The 18,491-nt window shown below is 43.3% G+C and overlaps 1 protein-coding gene across 1 annotated transcript in view; it reads left to right on the plus strand.

Annotated features, from left to right (window-relative positions):
- The window catches only part of LOC128459912 (uncharacterized), a 35,921-nt gene extending 18,360 nt beyond the window's left edge, over positions 1 to 17,561 (plus strand). The window contains exons 26-40 of the mRNA XM_053444864.1: positions 2,452 to 2,505; positions 2,782 to 7,059; positions 7,350 to 7,462; positions 7,543 to 7,601; positions 7,802 to 7,947; positions 8,033 to 8,245; positions 8,623 to 8,832; positions 8,924 to 9,076; positions 9,163 to 9,341; positions 12,906 to 13,070; positions 13,181 to 14,578; positions 14,683 to 14,724; positions 16,009 to 16,068; positions 16,228 to 16,294; positions 16,371 to 17,561. Of these exons, the coding sequence (XP_053300839.1) occupies positions 2,452 to 2,505; positions 2,782 to 7,059; positions 7,350 to 7,462; positions 7,543 to 7,601; positions 7,802 to 7,947; positions 8,033 to 8,245; positions 8,623 to 8,832; positions 8,924 to 9,076; positions 9,163 to 9,341; positions 12,906 to 13,070; positions 13,181 to 14,578; positions 14,683 to 14,724; positions 16,009 to 16,068; positions 16,228 to 16,294; positions 16,371 to 16,441 (7,208 nt within the window). The 3' untranslated portion in view covers positions 16,442 to 17,561. The remainder of the gene's footprint in view (positions 1 to 2,451; positions 2,506 to 2,781; positions 7,060 to 7,349; positions 7,463 to 7,542; positions 7,602 to 7,801; positions 7,948 to 8,032; positions 8,246 to 8,622; positions 8,833 to 8,923; positions 9,077 to 9,162; positions 9,342 to 12,905; positions 13,071 to 13,180; positions 14,579 to 14,682; positions 14,725 to 16,008; positions 16,069 to 16,227; positions 16,295 to 16,370) is intronic.
- The last annotated feature ends 930 nt before the right edge of the window (positions 17,562 to 18,491 follow it).

Raw genomic sequence — 18,491 nt, forward strand, 5'->3', positions numbered from 1 at the left:
TATGCTAAGCAACGCATTGTGAGTTATTTACTAACGCCGGGTTCACACCGGACGCTTCAGCGCAGCGCCAAGCCTTAAATAACAGCTGGCTCCCATCCACTCAAAACTTTGTGCCGGTCACACCGGAGGCTGAAGCACCGCGAGGCAGCCTTGGCGCAGCGCGGTGCTTCAGCCTCCGGTGTGACTGGCACAAAGCCGTGCAGCGATCTACTGGATCAACGGGTGATATTATTAGCGCTGCCCGGCGGTTCAGCGTTGCTTCAGTGTCCGTTGTGAACAGCCAAGCGCCGGGGCGATAGGGATTAGCGCGGTGTTTTGGCGTTGCCTCCACGTTCTGTGTTCATCTTTCAAAATGAATGCGCTGTCGATGTCTTCTAAAACAGATTCAATGGCAGCATCTACACATCTCAGCTCGCCAGCGGCAGGCATGTTTGTTGAAAACGAATTCAACCCAAGGGCACTTTGATGACGTGGTTGATTACGTTACCGTTGATCATCTGTCAATCATCGTATAAAGCCCGCCCTGACAATCTGATTGGCCCGGTCGGGCATAATTTTTTCCCAACGGAGCGACTCCAGACCGAACTGCCCGACCAAAAATGTTGTGGGCGGGGCTAAGTTCGTCTGGCATCCAGGCTAAGAGAATCCTACACTGAAAGCCAAAGTACTTTTTCTTTTACTGTCAATAAAACAGAGATTTGTACTTTTTCAGACTGCTAATATGACAGTGCTGAACACAACAAAACTACCCCAGCAACCATAGTAACCAAAATAGTTAATAAAAATCATTAGTAAGGCTCTTCTCAACATACATATGCTTGAAAATGAAAAGAAAAACCATTGAGTTATTACGTTTCAATTTTAGACTGCATGGTAAACATGCTGTTAAATGCTGTAAGTCAGGAGTTCTCAAACCTTTGCAAGCTGGGCCCCCCTAAAGCAGGTTAGGGGTATTTGGGGCCCCCCCACCCCCCTCAACTACACCACCATATATAGATAGATAGCATATTGTTATTGATAGGCCTGACATGGCAAGGTTTAGGCTATTGTTATTGTTAGGCCCATACAGACAATTATTATTACTATTTTGCAATTTATTATTATTATTCTGTCTTGCGCCCCCGGCAAAATCAGTTTTTTGGCAATTGTATGGGGTTTGCCAAGCTTAGCAATTCTACGGCGGAACCAGTCTGCAAATAGCTTTGGCTTCGCAACTGGCGCATCGGTTGCCAGACTTTTACGAATCAGAAATTTGTCCATAGTTGTTTGTTTGCTGATACAGTGTGTGCGAAGTTAATAAAGTTCTAATTGCAACGTTGTGGTCTTGTGAGTGTGTTTGTATGTGTGGCTGTGAGCGACTTGCACACGAATAATGAATAAGGCTGTGCTAGCAATGGTTCCTAACAAAAGGAACAGTACACAATGTAGACAGGAACAGCACAGAACACTATTCAAGTGCTGGTGCTTTATTTGTTGCAGCACGGAGGATGACTGAAGATGTAAAGGTAGGTGTTAAGGAGAAAAGGGCTAGCTGCAGTTGGAAGAATTTAGCTAGCTAGAAGGCTAGCTCTTGGGGCTACGAGCTTTCTAAAAAGACTGTGGAGCAAATAACTCCTTAGATTAGGCTACGAATAGGCCTGCTGCAAGTGCAGGAAGGTATTACTAAGGAAGAAGTGAGTCTTTAAAAAGACTGTTTATAAAGCAATGAATATCTGAATTATAGAGGAAACAAGAGCAATCGCACAAACTCTGCAGGGTGTTGTCTCAGTGAGGGTGATCTCTGACCATGCCTGCGGTTACTTTTATACTCGGAAGCGTACGTGCAACTCATGTTCAAATGATAACCCTCCTCTTTTGATTGGTGGATCAGGAACGAAACAGTATTTGATTTGTTTGTGCCAGTCCAGCCACTTGCATTTCGCCAGTGAGGGAGCTTTCACTAACCAGTAACAGGTCGACGGTCTGTAACATTGCGCCCCCCTGGAGAGTGTGTGCCCCCCCCCCCCCCACACACACACTTTGAGAATCACTGCTTTAAGTGATCTAGACTTAAATAACAGTTTATGTTGTATTATTGGAAAATGGTCACCACGACATGTGAACACTAAAACAGTTTCAACAGCTGTAACAAGTAAGTGTCCCACTATGCTATAACAAGGGGTCAGTGTTTGACTTCATGAGCAGGTAGTCCACTAACGGGACGGTTGCTGTTCAATCCCTGGCTCCTTCAGTATGCATTTGATTGTTTCCTTGAGCAAGACAATGAACCCCAATTTGCCCCAGTGTGTGAATATAGTGTGAAAGAAAAAACATATAGTAGAGCTCTTTTAGTGTATATGTGTATGGATGAATTTAGCATTTGAATGGTTGATAAATTGAACAGATAATCTGAGCATGAATTATTCCCATGTTTGATTAAGCATTTTCATGTTTGTAAAATGATCTTTGCAGATTCAACACTTACATCACATATGAACACTGCAACAGCTGCAACCCCAGTGCCAAGTGAGTGTTTGAGAAAAGATGACTCTTCTTTGTTTGTTACAACACATTTAAATGCAGTTATAACAATACCAACAACATTTGAATTAACGCTTTAAAATAGCGCATTATGTTAAAGTAATGAGTCAGTCATTGTTAAAATTAAAACAGTCAAAATAAAAAGTAGTGTGAAATATGTGGATAGTAACAGCACTAACTGTTGTGTATTATTTTTTTCGTGAAATGTCAGTACTGTACATTTTAGACCGTTTTTGATCGTCCTCTTGAATATATTTCCAGCTACTAATGCATCCAGCCAAAACACCACAATTAGCTCAGCAACACCAGACGTTCCACCAACAACCATAATAACAAATACTAGTAACACAGCTACTACGAATATCCCCACCACAGCAACGATTGCTAAAACTACCACCACATCTACGGCTGCTACCTTGACCCCGGCTACCACCATGACTAAGATTGCTGCCACTAACACTACCCCCACCCCAACTACAGCTGCTACTACGTACATCACGGCTACCACAACAACTACAATTGCTCACACTAACACTACCCCCACCACCACTACGGCTGCTACCACGAGTATGATTGTTACCACGGCTACCCCGGCTACCACCATGACTACGATTGCTACCACTAACACAACCCCCACCCCCAAAACAACTACAACCACTTCCCCAACCACAACCGCTACTACAATTGTTACCACGGCTACCGCGGCAACTACGATTGCTACCACTAACACTACCAACCCCCCCACCACAACTACGGCTGTTTCGACGACCACTACACCTACCACTAATACGATTGCTACCACGGCTACCAACACGACTATGATTACTACCACTAACACTACCCCAACCACGACTGCTACTATGATTGTTACCACGGCTACCCCCACAACTACAATTCCTACCACTAACACTACCCCCACTCCCACCACAACTACGGCGGCTACCATTACCATTGCATCTACTGCTACTACGATTCTTACCACGGCTACTCACACGACTACTATTCCCACTACTAACACTACCAAACCCCCCACCACAAGTACGGCGGCTACCATAACCATTACACCTACCGCTACTACAATTGCTACCACGGCTACCCCGGTTACCACCACGACTAAGATTGTTGCCACTAACACTACCCCCACCCCCACCACAACTACAGCTGCTACCACGTACACCACGGCTACCACCATGACAACGATTGCTAACACTACCAACCCCCCCATCACAACTACGGCTGTTTCCACGACCACTACCCCTACCACTACTACGATTGCTACCACGGCTACCAACACGACTAGGATTGCTACTACTAACACTACTCCCACCACCACCACAACTACGGCTGCTACCAGGCCCATGACTGCTACTATGATTGCTACCATGGCTACACCGGCTACCACCAGGACTACGATTGCTATCACTAACACTACCCCCACCCCCACCATAACTACGGCTGCTACGACGTCTACCACGGCTACCAACACGGATATGATTGCTACCACTAACACTACCCCAACCCCCACTACAACCACTACCCCTACCACAACCGCTACTATGATTGTTACCACGGCTACCCCCACGACTATGATTTCTACCACTAACACTACCCCCACTCCCTTCTCAACTATGGCGGCTACCATTACCATTACACCTACCGCTACTACGATTGTTACCACGGCTACCCCCACGACTACTATTCCCACCACTAACATCACCAACCCTCCCACCACAACTAACGCGGCTACCATTACCATTACACCTACCACTACTACGATTTCTACCACGGCTACCCCAGCTACCACCACGTATAAGACTGCTACCACTAACACTACCCCCACCCCAACCATGACTACAGCTGCCACCACATATACCACGGCTAGCAACATGACTACGATTGCTACCACTAACACTATCCCCACCACAACTATGACCACTACCCCTACCACGATTGCTACTACGACTGTTACCATGGCAACCCCGGCTAGCACCACGGCTGTGATTCCTACCACTAACACTACCCCCATCCCAGCCACAACTACAGCTGCGACCTTGACCACGGCTACCGACACGACTACTACCACTAACACTACCCCCACCCCCACCACAACTACAACCACTACCCCGACCACGACCGCTACTACCATTGTATCCATGGCTACCCCGGCTACCAACATGACTACGATTGCTACCATTAACACTACCACCATCCCCTCCACAACTACAGCTGCTACCTTGACCACAGCTACCAACACGACTACGATTGCAAATACTAACACTACCCCCACCCCCACCACAACTACAACGACTACCCCTACCATGACCGCTACTACCATTGTATCCATGGCTACCCCGGCTACCAACATGACTACGATTGCTACCATTAATACTACCACCATCCCCTCCACAACTACAGCTGCTACCTTGACCACAGCTACCAACACGACTACGATTGCAAATATTAACACTACCCCCACCACCACCACAACTAGGGCTGCTAGCAGGCCCATAACCACTACTATGATTGCTACCATGGCTACCCAGGCTACCACCAGGACTACGATTGCTATCACTAACACTACCCCCACCCCCACCATAACTACGGCTGCTACGACGTCTACCACGGCTACCAACACGGATACGATTGTTACCACTAACACTACCCCAACCCCAACCACAACTACAACCACTACCCCTACCACTACTATGATTGTTACCACGGCTACCCCCACGACTACTATTCCCACCACTAACACCACCAACCCTCCCACCACAACTACGGCGGCTACCAATACCATTACACCTACCACTACTACGATTTCTACCACGGCTACCCCAGCTACCACCACGACTAAGACTGCTACCACTAACACTACCCCCAACCCAACCATAACTACAGCTGCTACCACAAATACCACGGCTAGCAACATGACTATGATTGCTACCACTAACACTATCCCCACCACAACTATTACCACTACCCCTCACACGATTGCTACTACGATTGTTACCATGGCAACCCCGGCTACCACCATGGCTGTGATTGCTACCACTAACACTACCCCCATCCCAACCACAACTACAGCTGCTACCTTGACCACGGCTACCGACACGACTACGATTACTACCACTAACACTACCCCCACCCCCACCACAACTACAAACACTACCCCTACCACGACCGCTACTACGATTGTATCCATGGCTACCCCGGCTACCAACATGACTACGATTGCTACCATTAATACTACCACCATCCCCTCCACAACTACAGCTGCTACCTTGACCACGGCTACCGACACGACTACGATTACTACCACTAACACTACCCCCACCCCCACCACAACTACAAACACTACCCCTACCACGACCGCTACTACGATTGTATCCATGGCTACCCCGGCTACCAACATGACTACGATTGCTACCATTAATACTACCACCATCCCCTCCACAACTACAGCTGCTACCTTGACCACGGCTACAAATACGACTACGATTGCTTCCACTAACACTACCCCCATCCCAACCACAACTACGGCTGCTACCATGACCACTACCCCTACTACAACTGCTACTACAATTGCTACCACGGATACCCCGGCTAACACCACGACTACGATTGCTCCCACTAACACTACCAACCCCCCCACAACAACTACGGCTACTACCACAACCGTTAACCCTACCACTACTACGATTGCTACCAGGGCTACCCAGGCTACCAACAGGACTACGATGGCTACCACAAACACTACCCTTACCACAAACACTACTTTGATTGTAACCACGGCTACCCCAGCTACCACTAACACTATCCCTACTACGATTGTTACCACGGCTACTACCACATATACCACGGCTAGCAACATGACTACGATTGCTACCACTAACACTATCCCCACCACAACTATGACCACTACCCCTACCACGATTGCTACTACGATTGTTACCATGGCAACCCCGGCTACCATCACAACTACGATTGCTACCATTAACACTACCCCCATCCCAACCACAACTACAGCTGCTACCTTGACCACGGCTACCGACACGACTATGATTACTACCACTACCCCCACCCCCACCACAACTACAACCACTACCCCTACCACGACCGCTACTACGATTGTATCCATGGCTACCCCGGCTACCAACATGACTACGATTGCTACCATTAATACTACCACCATCCCCTCCACAACTGCAGCTGCTACCTTGACCACGGCTACAAATACGACTACGATTGCTACCACTAACACTACCCCCATCCCCACCACAATTGCAGCTGCTACCTTGACCACAGCTACCAATACGACTACGATTGCAAATACTAACACTACCCCCAACCCCACCACAACTATGGCTGCTACCAAGACCATTAAACCTACCACAAACGCTACTACGATTGCTACCACGGCTACCACCACGACTACGATTGCTACCGGGGCTACCACCACGACTACGATTGCTATCACTACCACTACCCCCACCACAGTCACTACCACCAGTGCACCTACGACAACTAATAACCAAACAGGTATTGTTTTATGTGCTCTTCTCTTAAATTGCATTGATAAAGGGCCAGTTGTCACTTGCTGCAGAAAATAAATTGTATCAAAGGATATGAGTAATTTTGAGATGAACAGCTGTATGATACTATACCACTGAGCTGCACTGGCCCTGCACCTAAATAATACGAGTCTTATTTCGCTCTAGAACAACCAACATATTTTAAAAAGGTTCCTGAGTTTATCAGTATCTTTGCATTGCAAGAAATGAAATGTTAATCAGTAGCTTTGCTCATGTTTTTCATCTACTTTTTTACAGAAACAGTTTTCAAAATGGATATGTCAATGAGATTGGACATGACTTACACACCAGAATTAAGTGATACATCAAGTACCATCTACAACGATTTGAAGTCACAGATCGATGCAGTAGTAAGTCTAATGTTAACACTACTCAATTTTAACTTGCATCTCCAGTTCGTATGTTATCACTAACCCTGTCTCTCTCACAGATAGATGAGCATTATAAAGGAATCCCAGGATATAGAGGAGGTTTTGTGACAGAATTCAGGTACAGTGTGGGATTCAAGCATTGACAAAAATTGTGAAGCCGAAGTCAAAGCCCATTCCACATTCAATTCAATTTTATTTGTATAGCGCTAAATCTTAATATACATTATGTTAAGGCAATAACATAGAAAGTCAAGACCCTAAATTGTATAGATAAACCCAACAGCTCCATATCACAACTATGTTTTTCTGTTCTTACAGCAAAGGAAGCATTATTACAAAATTTGTTGTACAGACGACACAAGTTGACTTTGATCAAATTTTGGTTGAAAATCAAAAACTCCCCGAAGCAATTACAAATAGTAGCATTGCTCCTCTCATTGGCGCAGTTTCTGCAATTTACCAAAGTAAGTATGAAAAATGAGTAGTAGTAGTTTACTACTTTTGTTTAACTTAGATGAATTTGACTGTTCAACTCTGATTTATCCAAAGGTTCAACTTCAATCATCATTCCAGAGCTTACTTATACTGGTGCCAGCCTGTCCCTGAAGTGTGAGCCTTCAGAAAGCATTATAGTGGGACTAATTTCCAGTTCCAGATGGACATTTAATGGACGTGCAATTAAAGATGGTGGAAGGTTTAAAATAACTACTTCCAACTCTATGTCTATGCTTGAAGCTAAGAAAGTGATTCCTGCTGATCGTGGTAAGTCAGAGCTGGCCTAATTTGTTAACTAATAAGGAGTCAATAAACATGAACTCTTCACAACTTAATAAAACAAAACGTTCTCAGACTTGAACTCCAGAGGTAGCCACACAAAGGTGTATGGATTTCCTCTGGAGTTTGCCCCTCAAACCAGGATGTAATTTATTATTCAGAGTTCACATTTTTGTTGATATAATATAAGCAATTATACAAATTGTATTCGCTACTACTGCATCATTGATCAAATTGGTTGGTAAAGTTAGTCCAGTCCCTCCCGGCATGCTCTCTTCCCGAATGACAGATTTTTTTTTATTTTATTGTTTTTATAATGCGTTCAGTGATATGCGTTCAGTGATATCTTCTTCTCTTGATCACAGGATCTTACAGTTGTACTCTAAACAAAAACAACCTGAAATTCCAGCAAAAAGGAATTGTAATGGAAAGCAAAATCAAAGAAGCTCCTGTTGTGCGTCTCAAGAGTGAATTTCATGTAGAATGCGTAACTGGAAAGATGCAACCACTCAAGTGTTGTGTGCAGCGTCCCTACACAATCAAGTGGTTTCAAGGCAAAGACCAGTTGACCTCAGGTAAGGACTGAAGTTGGAAACTCCTCATTCCGACCATGCTATGGATTTTTTGAAAGATATTAAAAGTTTATAACAACACTTCAATTTTCAGATCCTGTTACCGGTGAAGATGGCAACTGCATCAAGCATGATTACAAATTAGAAAGCTGCAGTGGATCAGGGGAAGATCAAATAATTTTTACATGCAGGGTAGATAACCCATCAAGTTATGAAATGACGTCGACAATGACGATCTTCAAAGAGAGTAAGAGCAACTTTTAAAGTGTAACTACACAATTTGTTTGCTGTTTTTCCTGTCTTTTTCACTAATCGCTTATTGAACTCTATCAGATTTCAGATGCAATGACGCTCAGTATGGGACCGGCCGAGTAAGAGACCGAACAAGCATTGAGTGTGATATAGGTCAAGTAGGAAGAAGGCTGGCGGAATGCCAGGAAACGGGCGAGTGGAAACTGGTAGAAGACACCTGCATTGTCATAGAAATCAATGAATTACTGATTGAGTCACAGGTAGGTGAGCTACTGATCCATCAAACTGCTTCCTATTTGTTAATCGATACTGATGTTTCATATAGGGGCTGTTGAGCTCATTTCGATTCACACGATGCAGGTTGTTTTTGGTAAACTTAGTCAAGTTCCAACATCTTACTTAAGTGATCGACAGCCCTCTCAACACGCTTGTGTCATTTTACCGTTTCCTTAAAGGGGACATATTATGAAAATTCCACCTTTGTAGTGCTTCTACACGTTAATTTGGGTATCTGGCGTGTCTACCATCCCAAAAAGTCTGTAAAAAACAACTCCCGCGATTTATTGTGGTTCATCTATGTAAGAAACTATACGATAGAGTGCGTCGAATGGGAATACGACCAGAATTGACGTCATCGTCGATCTACATGGCAAAGCCCCCCCCCGGAGGCGGAGATCTGGTGACGTTACGAGCCACAGCACCCTCCTCAGCTCGAGGCGGCGGGTTTTAGCTGGGAAGCTAGCCGAGGGGGGACGCTAACCAGCCGGTGAGCGGGGTGAGAGGCGGAGATCTGGCCGAGAAGCAGAGCCTGCGGTCGGGGTAAGTCACAAGCCCAAGCCCCCTCCTCAGCTCGGGCTCGCTGGGTGATGTCGTCGGGCTTGCTTCTGGTGGACCTGTCGGTGTTTGTTTACGGTTAGCAGCATCCACCTGACTGATCTCCCCACGGACAGGGGAGCGTTGACAGTGTGTGTCTCGTGTCGCAGTGAGTGTCTTCAACTAGAAAAGCTGTTGTTTTGTTTCGGTAATTGACGGTGACATGTAAGCTCGGTGGCGTTAGCCTCATTGAAATCAGTGCCCGGCATGCCGGCCGGCGGCAGCGGGCAGCCGGCTGCTCGTTGGCGGGTTGGTCCCCGGCTGTACCCTATTATATACGCTATCACGGGCGGCTCACTGCGAGGCTGGCGATGCTCCCGCTGACTTCACACACCTGAGAGCCAGACACGTCTCACCGGCTCAGGGTTCCCCATGTCTGCAGGGTATGTCTCATTTTCATCATTATCGATCTGTGACAAATCTCCAGCCTGTGTGTCCCCTGTGTGTGTCCCGCTACGGTTAGCAGCAGCGGGCTAACGCTAGTTTGCTGTTAGTTTGTGTTTAAAGTTGCAGCACTTTCTGGAATGGCTGCTTGTGAACGTATTTACAGCAGTATTGCATGTGGAACCCCGGCCAGGAAGCATCGGACTGGGAGGTGGGGGGAGAGATCCCATTTCGGGTCCGGAGTGGAGGAACAATGCTCTCGGAGTCGTAGCTTGTGTGTGTGTTTCGCCCCAGTAGACGCAGCACCTATTAATAGAAAACAATGCACTCGGAGGCTACATTGTTTTCAAAGCTCCATGTTTGTGGAGCTTTGTTAGAAAATAGCACTGGAACGTGTTCCAGGACCCCCACCCCCGGTCTCCGGCTGCATTGTACCCGTGCTAAGGCCCTCGCTGTTACGGTTTGGTGGAAGAGATGGACCCAGGATGCAGAGGTTATAACAAAAAGGGGATTTAATATACAAAAAAGGTCTTTAAACAAGACAAAAAACAAAACACTAACACTAACAGGTCAACTTCTGGCGACAAGGCGCATGGAGAACAAAGAAGCAGGAGAAGCTGGTCGAGACAGCAGAAACAGACTACCCATATCTGACACGTGTAGACAAACAACGAGTAGACAACGAGTACAAACCGACAGTGGACAAAGGGAAACACAGAGGCTTAAATACAGAGGAAAGGAAGGGGCAATTACGCACAGGTGAAACACATGAGGACTGGGAAGACAATCACCGAAAGGAAGTGACACACCCGAGAAGCTGGAAACACACAAGGAAGGAGTGACTACAAGGAAGAAGAGACTACAAAATAAAACAGGAAACAGAACACACAAGGAGAAACAGAGTGCACACATGAAAACAGAGATCTAACAGTTAACAGAAAACACTACACTCGCTCGGCAGACACCCTCTCCTGTGATGCCCGGGCGGCGAAGCGGAGGAGGAGGAGGGGGGGAGAGAGCTGCGCCTTATAACTTTTTTGCCCCGTACAGATTTGCTCAACGCACCCCGAGGTGACGGTCACCAGCAGCTCGTTGCCGCCTCCGTCGCTCGCTTTAAAATAAACTCATACCCGGGGTTTTAAGTGCATTTCGCCGCAGAAGTTGCAGCAGTGTTAGCCTCCAAAGCTGTAGCCCCCCACGCTCCCTTTGTCTGTGTGTGTGTCTGTGTGTGTGTGTGTACGTGCGCTCAGAATATATGCCCTGTATGAATAAATATACACATACAATTATATAGTGTATACACACATATCTAATGCATGAATTTAAATAATGTACATCTTTATCATAAGGTGTAGTAGTTTGAAAATTGTAGCTTCAATAAAGAAACACAATAAACAGATACAGCAATATATGTGTAGGACATCGACTTAAAATGATTTTAACAACCTTAAATATGCTAAGGGGAGATTTAAGACGTGAAACTCGAAGTGTGTGTGGATTTGTGTGTGTATGTGTGTGTGTGCGCTCAGAAAATATGCCCTGTATGAATAAATATACACATACAATTATAGTGTATACACAAATATCTAATGCATGTATTTAAATAATGTACATTTTTATCAGAAGGTGTAGTAGTTTGAAAATTGTAGCTTCAATGAAGACCAATCTGAGGAATGCTGCACTCAAAACAGGCCAATCTGAGGAAGGCTGTTTTAGACAGGGTAAAAAAGGTGCTGTTTTAAATGATCCTTGTGGTATTTTGACCAAAAAATATTACAGACATTTCATTAAGACCCCAAGGAGCCATATCAACTGTGGTGAAATGGGCATAATATGTCCCCTTTAAGACAGTCTTTGAACACCAAAACTGATCTCTTGATATTTAGTAAATGTGATGATGGATTAAAGCTGTATGTAAGCCTGTCACGATAATTACTATAAAGACTTATCGTGATAACGTGATTGCGTTTACCTGTGAGTTATCTTAAGAATGTCACCAACGTTTAGCTAGTTGCAGCTTCTCTCATCTGTGTGTCTGTCAGTGTCTGGGAGTGAAGTGGAGTTACAACTCACTCACATGCCCCAGACTGGTCCCGCCCACACTCACTCATGCTTAGCGAAACAGACGGTGAACCAGAAATGAGATGAAGTGAAAAAGAAATGGGGTTTATGCTTCATGAGAGAGGAGAGCCCATCAAGGCGAACGAGGGGACCTGTAGAATTTGTTAAAGAACAGTGGTAACAAAAATTGTGAAGACAGTGTTTCCACTAAATAGTTATGCTTTATTTATTTGGATATTTTCATGTTTTTGATTCCAATTAAAATGTCTGACTGAATATTCTATGAAATGGTGTACTTGTATCTTTATGCTGTTTCATTATAATTGTAACAGTGGTAAAATGGTATCAAAAGGAAAACAATAATATATATTTGTTTTAATAGTTACTTGGACATATTGTATGGGACTGTATGTCCATGCAAGAACTTAGAAAATATTTTTCCCTTAAAATGTGCATGTTGAAAAAATGTTTGTGTCAAAAGCTTTAGCAGTTTTTCTTTCTTTCAGACTTTGGATGAGGAGGGAGTGCCAGATTTTGTAGGGAATCTAAGTAAAGCTGTCCAGAAAGAAAGACAGGAAATTGAAAATTCAACTGCAACCATATCAGCTATCGTTGACATCCTTAACACTGTTGCAAATGTTTCAACTGCTGTCGATGAAACCAGCATGCAGGTAAGTTTAACCTTACACTTTATATTCTTTTAGTAAATGTGAATTATTTAAGCTAATGCAACATTTTGATGAGGGTGGACTTTCACAGAGACCTGTCTTCTGATCTACAGAATATCCTAGAGACTGTTGATGTCATCATAGGTGAAGAATCAAGAGTGTCTTGGGTAATTTTGAATGCAAACGACACCCGCAATTCCAGCTCCAAATTGTTGGGTTCATTGGAGAGTCTCTCCAGTTATTTGGACGGCGAGTTTTCCGTAAGGACGCCACGGATCCTGCTAAACAGAACGACGTTTGATGACTCCTTCATGACAGACCTGAACTCCAGCATCGTCCTAAACATTACGAAAAACAGCATGAGCAATGTTTATATTACCACCATCCTCCTCTCAACCCTTTATATTGTTATGCCAACACGAAACTCCACCTTTGACGTCAGCCCCATCAATACCACCAGTAATGAAACTGCCAGTGATAATGCCATCAATGCAGCCGTGTTGCTTGTCAAAATAAATGCCACAGTTCAGAATGTCATCCTGAGATACGACAAGCTGAACAGCTCCTTGACAATGAACCCGCAGTGCGTCTTCTGGAACTTCACACTCTTTGACAATATTGGTGCTTGGGATGATGAGGGATGTAAGTTTGTGTCCGACATAAACAACATAGTAACCTGCAGCTGTAACCACCTCACCTCCTTCTCAATTCTGATGGCAACGGACATCCCCCCATCTATAAGAGAAGCCTTGGATATAATCACTTATGTTGGAGTTGGAATATCAATGGCAAGCTTGGTAATATGTCTAGTTATTGAAGGGTACGTTTGGAAAGCCATTACCAGGAATAGCACTGCCTTCATGCGTCACGTTTCCATCGTAAATACCGCCCTGTCTCTGTTGGTCGCTGATATCTGTTTCATCATTGGTGCCTCTATAGCAAACGATCCCCTTGAAAACCCAGGGGGGGACTACGAACTTCCTCTTGGACCATGTAGCGCGGCAACATTTTTTATGCACTTTTTCTACCTTGCTCTATTCTTTTGGATGCTCGTGTCAGGCCTTTTGCTCTTTTACAGGACGGTGATGGTCTTCTCGTACATGTCCAAGTCAATCATGTTGGCCATTGGTTTCTGTTTAGGATACGGCTGTCCCCTGATTATAGCTGTTATTACTGTTGCTGTCACAGCACCAGGGAATGGATACATTAGGAAATCCGAGGCTTGTTGGCTGAACTGGTTTGAGACAAAAGCTCTCCTGGCCATGGTGATACCGGCCTTGACCATAGTTTTTATCAACATTTTAATTGTTATTTGGGTCTTATACAAAATGCTGAAAAGAGGTGTGGGAGACGCTGCACAATCAGATGAAAAACACACGCTGGTGGTCATAACGAGATGTCTGGTCATTTTGACTCCTTTATTTGGATTGACCTGGGGTTTGGGTGTGGGAACCATGGTATCATCAAATAAGGCAATCCATATTGCCTTTGCATTCTTCAATTCACTACAGGTATTTACACCCAATGAATTTCAATGCATTGCTTTTGTGTAACAGAACATTCCATGTTCCTTCATTCTGATGATTATGAAATGTGAATGTCTGATTTTTCTCAGGGTTTCTTCATTTTATTGTTTGGGGTACTACTCGATTCAAAGGTATGTTGATTTTGGAATAGCCAATAATAGATCCTAGCATGTGTACACAGGAGGTAGCATTAGCAGCATGTTAGCAGAGGAGAGCACCTTTTGGTAATGTGTGATTTTTTTATTTGAATCCTATAACAAGCCTCTATGTTGCATTTGTGCGTGTATAACTAGTTAACCACAACAAGGGCATTGTGCCACAGGTTGTTTTAGATAAAGTTGTTTAGTCACAAAAGGCTAAAGCACCTCCTGTGTACACATACCATTATTCACAGAAGATCTATACCACTCTATCTTCAATTCTATACTTTCTCTGGGCGAACACGGTGTCCTTGTGTTTTTGTTACTTAAGCATTACGTCTACATCAGCCATGTTGTACCTCCAAATGTCTACAGTAGCCCAGAAAATACAAACCAATCCCTCTGACAAATGTTTAATATTGCTTGAAGATACCGTAGGTTCTCCTTAATGTTTCGAACGGGATATGTTGCAATAAGCAGCTTCAATGTTAAATGACACTAAATTATACACACTTAGCCTTTAAGACCTTAGCTTGTACTCAGGTAATTTTTACACCTCCTACTCTTGTTTCTGCACACAAAGTATAGCGTTACAGGCAGGGGGCATTTAGATTAGCTTTGGGAATATGGCGGTGTTCACCATAGAAATTCAACAATCCATTTATCAGCACCTCGTTACATCATCAACAGCAATGACAGGTTGTAATTATAAATCGTTTCATGCTCTGACACTTTTTTGTGATGGCTGTTAAGCACATACTTTATGCGCATATACATATAGTATTATCCATCCTTTCATTATACTGTTGACAAGTTAAAATCTCAAACTGCTCTTGAAGGGAAAGTTCACCCAAAAATAGAAATTCAAGCCTTATCTACTCACCACTATGACATTGTGGGATGTCAGGGCTACATCCTTGTATCCAAATCGAATAGAATTGAAGTAACTAGTGACCACTTCCACAACAGAAAGAAGCATAATATGCCTCCATACTGCTCCTGTGGTGTCATCCAAGTGTCTATAAAACCCAACATTCAAATTTGACCCGAATTAGCGTCATTTACACCAGGTTGTTAGCCTTAATGTCTGCTGTTATCCTCCTCTGGAGCCACGTTCATGCATGAATCACATGGAGACATTAAGACTGAAACCACATTGTAAATTACCTTGTTTCGATTCCAATCTGTGGGTGAACTATACCTTTAAGTACTAGCATAAGTGATAACAAGATACTGTTCATTTTGACATTGCAATCGTTTTGATTTTGCCTGCAGACTCGTTCGCTCCTCGGAAGGAAATCCCCTCGAACAAGCACTGGCTCTAATTCTACGAGAGTAAGTGTTGATTTTTTCATTTTTTGTTTTTATAAATGCTTAGAATGTTTTCAGGTTTTCTGGTTTTTCAATGCATCCCAAATGTTGTTACAGAAGTGATATGCTCCAGAATTTGTTAAATTTTTCCTTCAATGACTTCACACATTTCTTTCTATGTAGAGTACAGATGCTGGCATTTCCTCCTTGAGTGGAAATAATTTTATTGGCAGACTACTAGGAAGAAGAAGTAAGTTTTTTCACATTAAGCAGCTTTACTGCTTATTTGAATGTGTTGTCTTATCAACAATGTGTTTGTCTTTCAGATGTCTACCACGTTTCACAAGCTACAAACACAAACAGCAGCGGTGCAACAGAGTCATTTAGTAATATATGAATCAATGCTACAAGCTGTATAGGTAACATTTGTTTGATCATTCAAAATGTCTATAAGATATGAATTTTCTTTTAAGTCAGAAACAGAAGTTATGAAATCAGTAACAAAATAGTGAGGTTTTAAAAGATTAAAAATGCTTGAAGGAATGTTCAGTGTGACATTCCTTCAAACACTTTTAATATATAATATTTAATAATTTTGTATATATATATATATTGTGAATAAAACTGAAATAGCATCCACTGGATACTCCTGCTTGTGCGGATACAAATTGTATTAGTTAATTTACATTCTTAACACCCATGACTAATTATTCTGTGGCTCACTGTGACTCAGACCTCATGAAAATGATGTGCAGCAGCTGCCTTCATTTAAAAAATGGATCTGTTGGTGCCCATCGCCCTCATGTGGCCCTCCTGGGTATTGCTCTTAAATCAAACTGATAGATTTGCTCACATCAGATAGTTTATAAGCAAAAATTAAAGTTGATAAATAATAGTTTAGAGATCAATGGGCACTATTCTTTCAACATTTTTGAATATTCCTGAAAGGTATAACAATTTGGACACAGTTTTTTGCTCAAAGTTTTTTGCTTTTTGCCTTCTACATATTTGTTCCTGTTTGTAAAAATATGTTAATTAAAAATTAAAATTGTACAGATATCTACATAATTTATTAAAAACAGATTATTACAGAGTAATGTTAAAAGAGTCATCCACACTTCCTGTTAATGGCTTGAGGCGAGTAGAAGTTCCACATGTTGACCCTAACCCTAACCCTAACCCTAACCCTAACCCTAACCCATGTTAGCCGAGGCTGTGCATGAGGGCCCATAGCTATGCTGTTAAACTTTTCATTGCTTTTTAATAAATACTTGAATTAGACCAGACCGGCTCTTCTCATATTTGGGATAAACGAACATGCTGACAATATCCATAAATCAAATAACAATAATTTAACTTGCTAATTAATCTCAAACAGAGGAAAACGTGCTAGAATATAAACTGGCATTCCACTCCCATTGTCTGTCAATAGAGGAGCATGCAAGCTCAGCGAGCCAAAGGCAGATGTGGCATTTTGGGAGAAGGCGTGTTTCCCCCTTTAACGGGAGGATGATTGTAAGGGCAAGGAAAAATCATGAAAAGTGTGTGTGTGTGTGTGTGTGTGTGTGTGTGTGTTGTCACACAAAGGAGTTCCTGCGCCCACAGTGACTCAGCTTTCCTCTAGTGTGTTTTTTCTTTGTTGTAGATCTCTCTCTCTACTGAAAGCACGAGAATACAGCTAATTAAGCTATGTACAGCTTAGTGAAATACAAATAAAATGTGCATCTCTTTGTGACTTAAATGAATCATTGAATTTTTTTTAAAGACTACTGATGGGACAATGGGTACCTCAGGGCCCCCCTGGCCCCACCCCTGGATCAGACCCTGTGTATAGCAAAATAGATCTTCAGCGTTTGGTAGGATTACCTTCTTTGTTTTTTTCCAATGTATTAACCCTGCAAAAGTTTTTAATGCACCCACAACTCTTTCCTTTCCCAATCTAAGCACTGAGATAGGGCAGAGGGTCACTTACATTGTTCATGCTTCTTGTTATAATTGTACCGTGAGCAGCAACTCAACCCAAGTTTTTTGTGTCCACTGAAATCCACCGGTCTGCAGAGATCGCTTATCAACACACATATGTTGTACTTTATCCTCAAGTGTGAGCCCTTTAAATGCAGCAGCTTATTGAGGTATAATACTAAGAAATAATTACTAATCTCAGTACCAAGTTTCAGCAAGCTAGATGTACGAGTACCCAGTGGCTCCATGACATGTTGTCAGATATGAGCCTTGTCATTAGGGTCTAGAAAAGAAGAAATGTTTCTCTTTTCTTGTGTGCACATTTGATTTGATTCATCATGGCTTCAGGCATGTTGTTCTTAATCTTCCTTACTTATAATACATACTTTCTCTTGATGGTCTGCTTGCTTGTTAAGGAATTTACCTTGTTACTGTTCTTAGTTGTACTTTTCATGTATCTGTAGATTACTTAAGTAGAATTATTT

Source organism: Pleuronectes platessa, chromosome 17 (genome assembly GCF_947347685.1).
Source record: "Pleuronectes platessa chromosome 17, fPlePla1.1, whole genome shotgun sequence".
NCBI classification, from domain to species: domain Eukaryota; kingdom Metazoa; phylum Chordata; class Actinopteri; order Pleuronectiformes; family Pleuronectidae; genus Pleuronectes; species Pleuronectes platessa.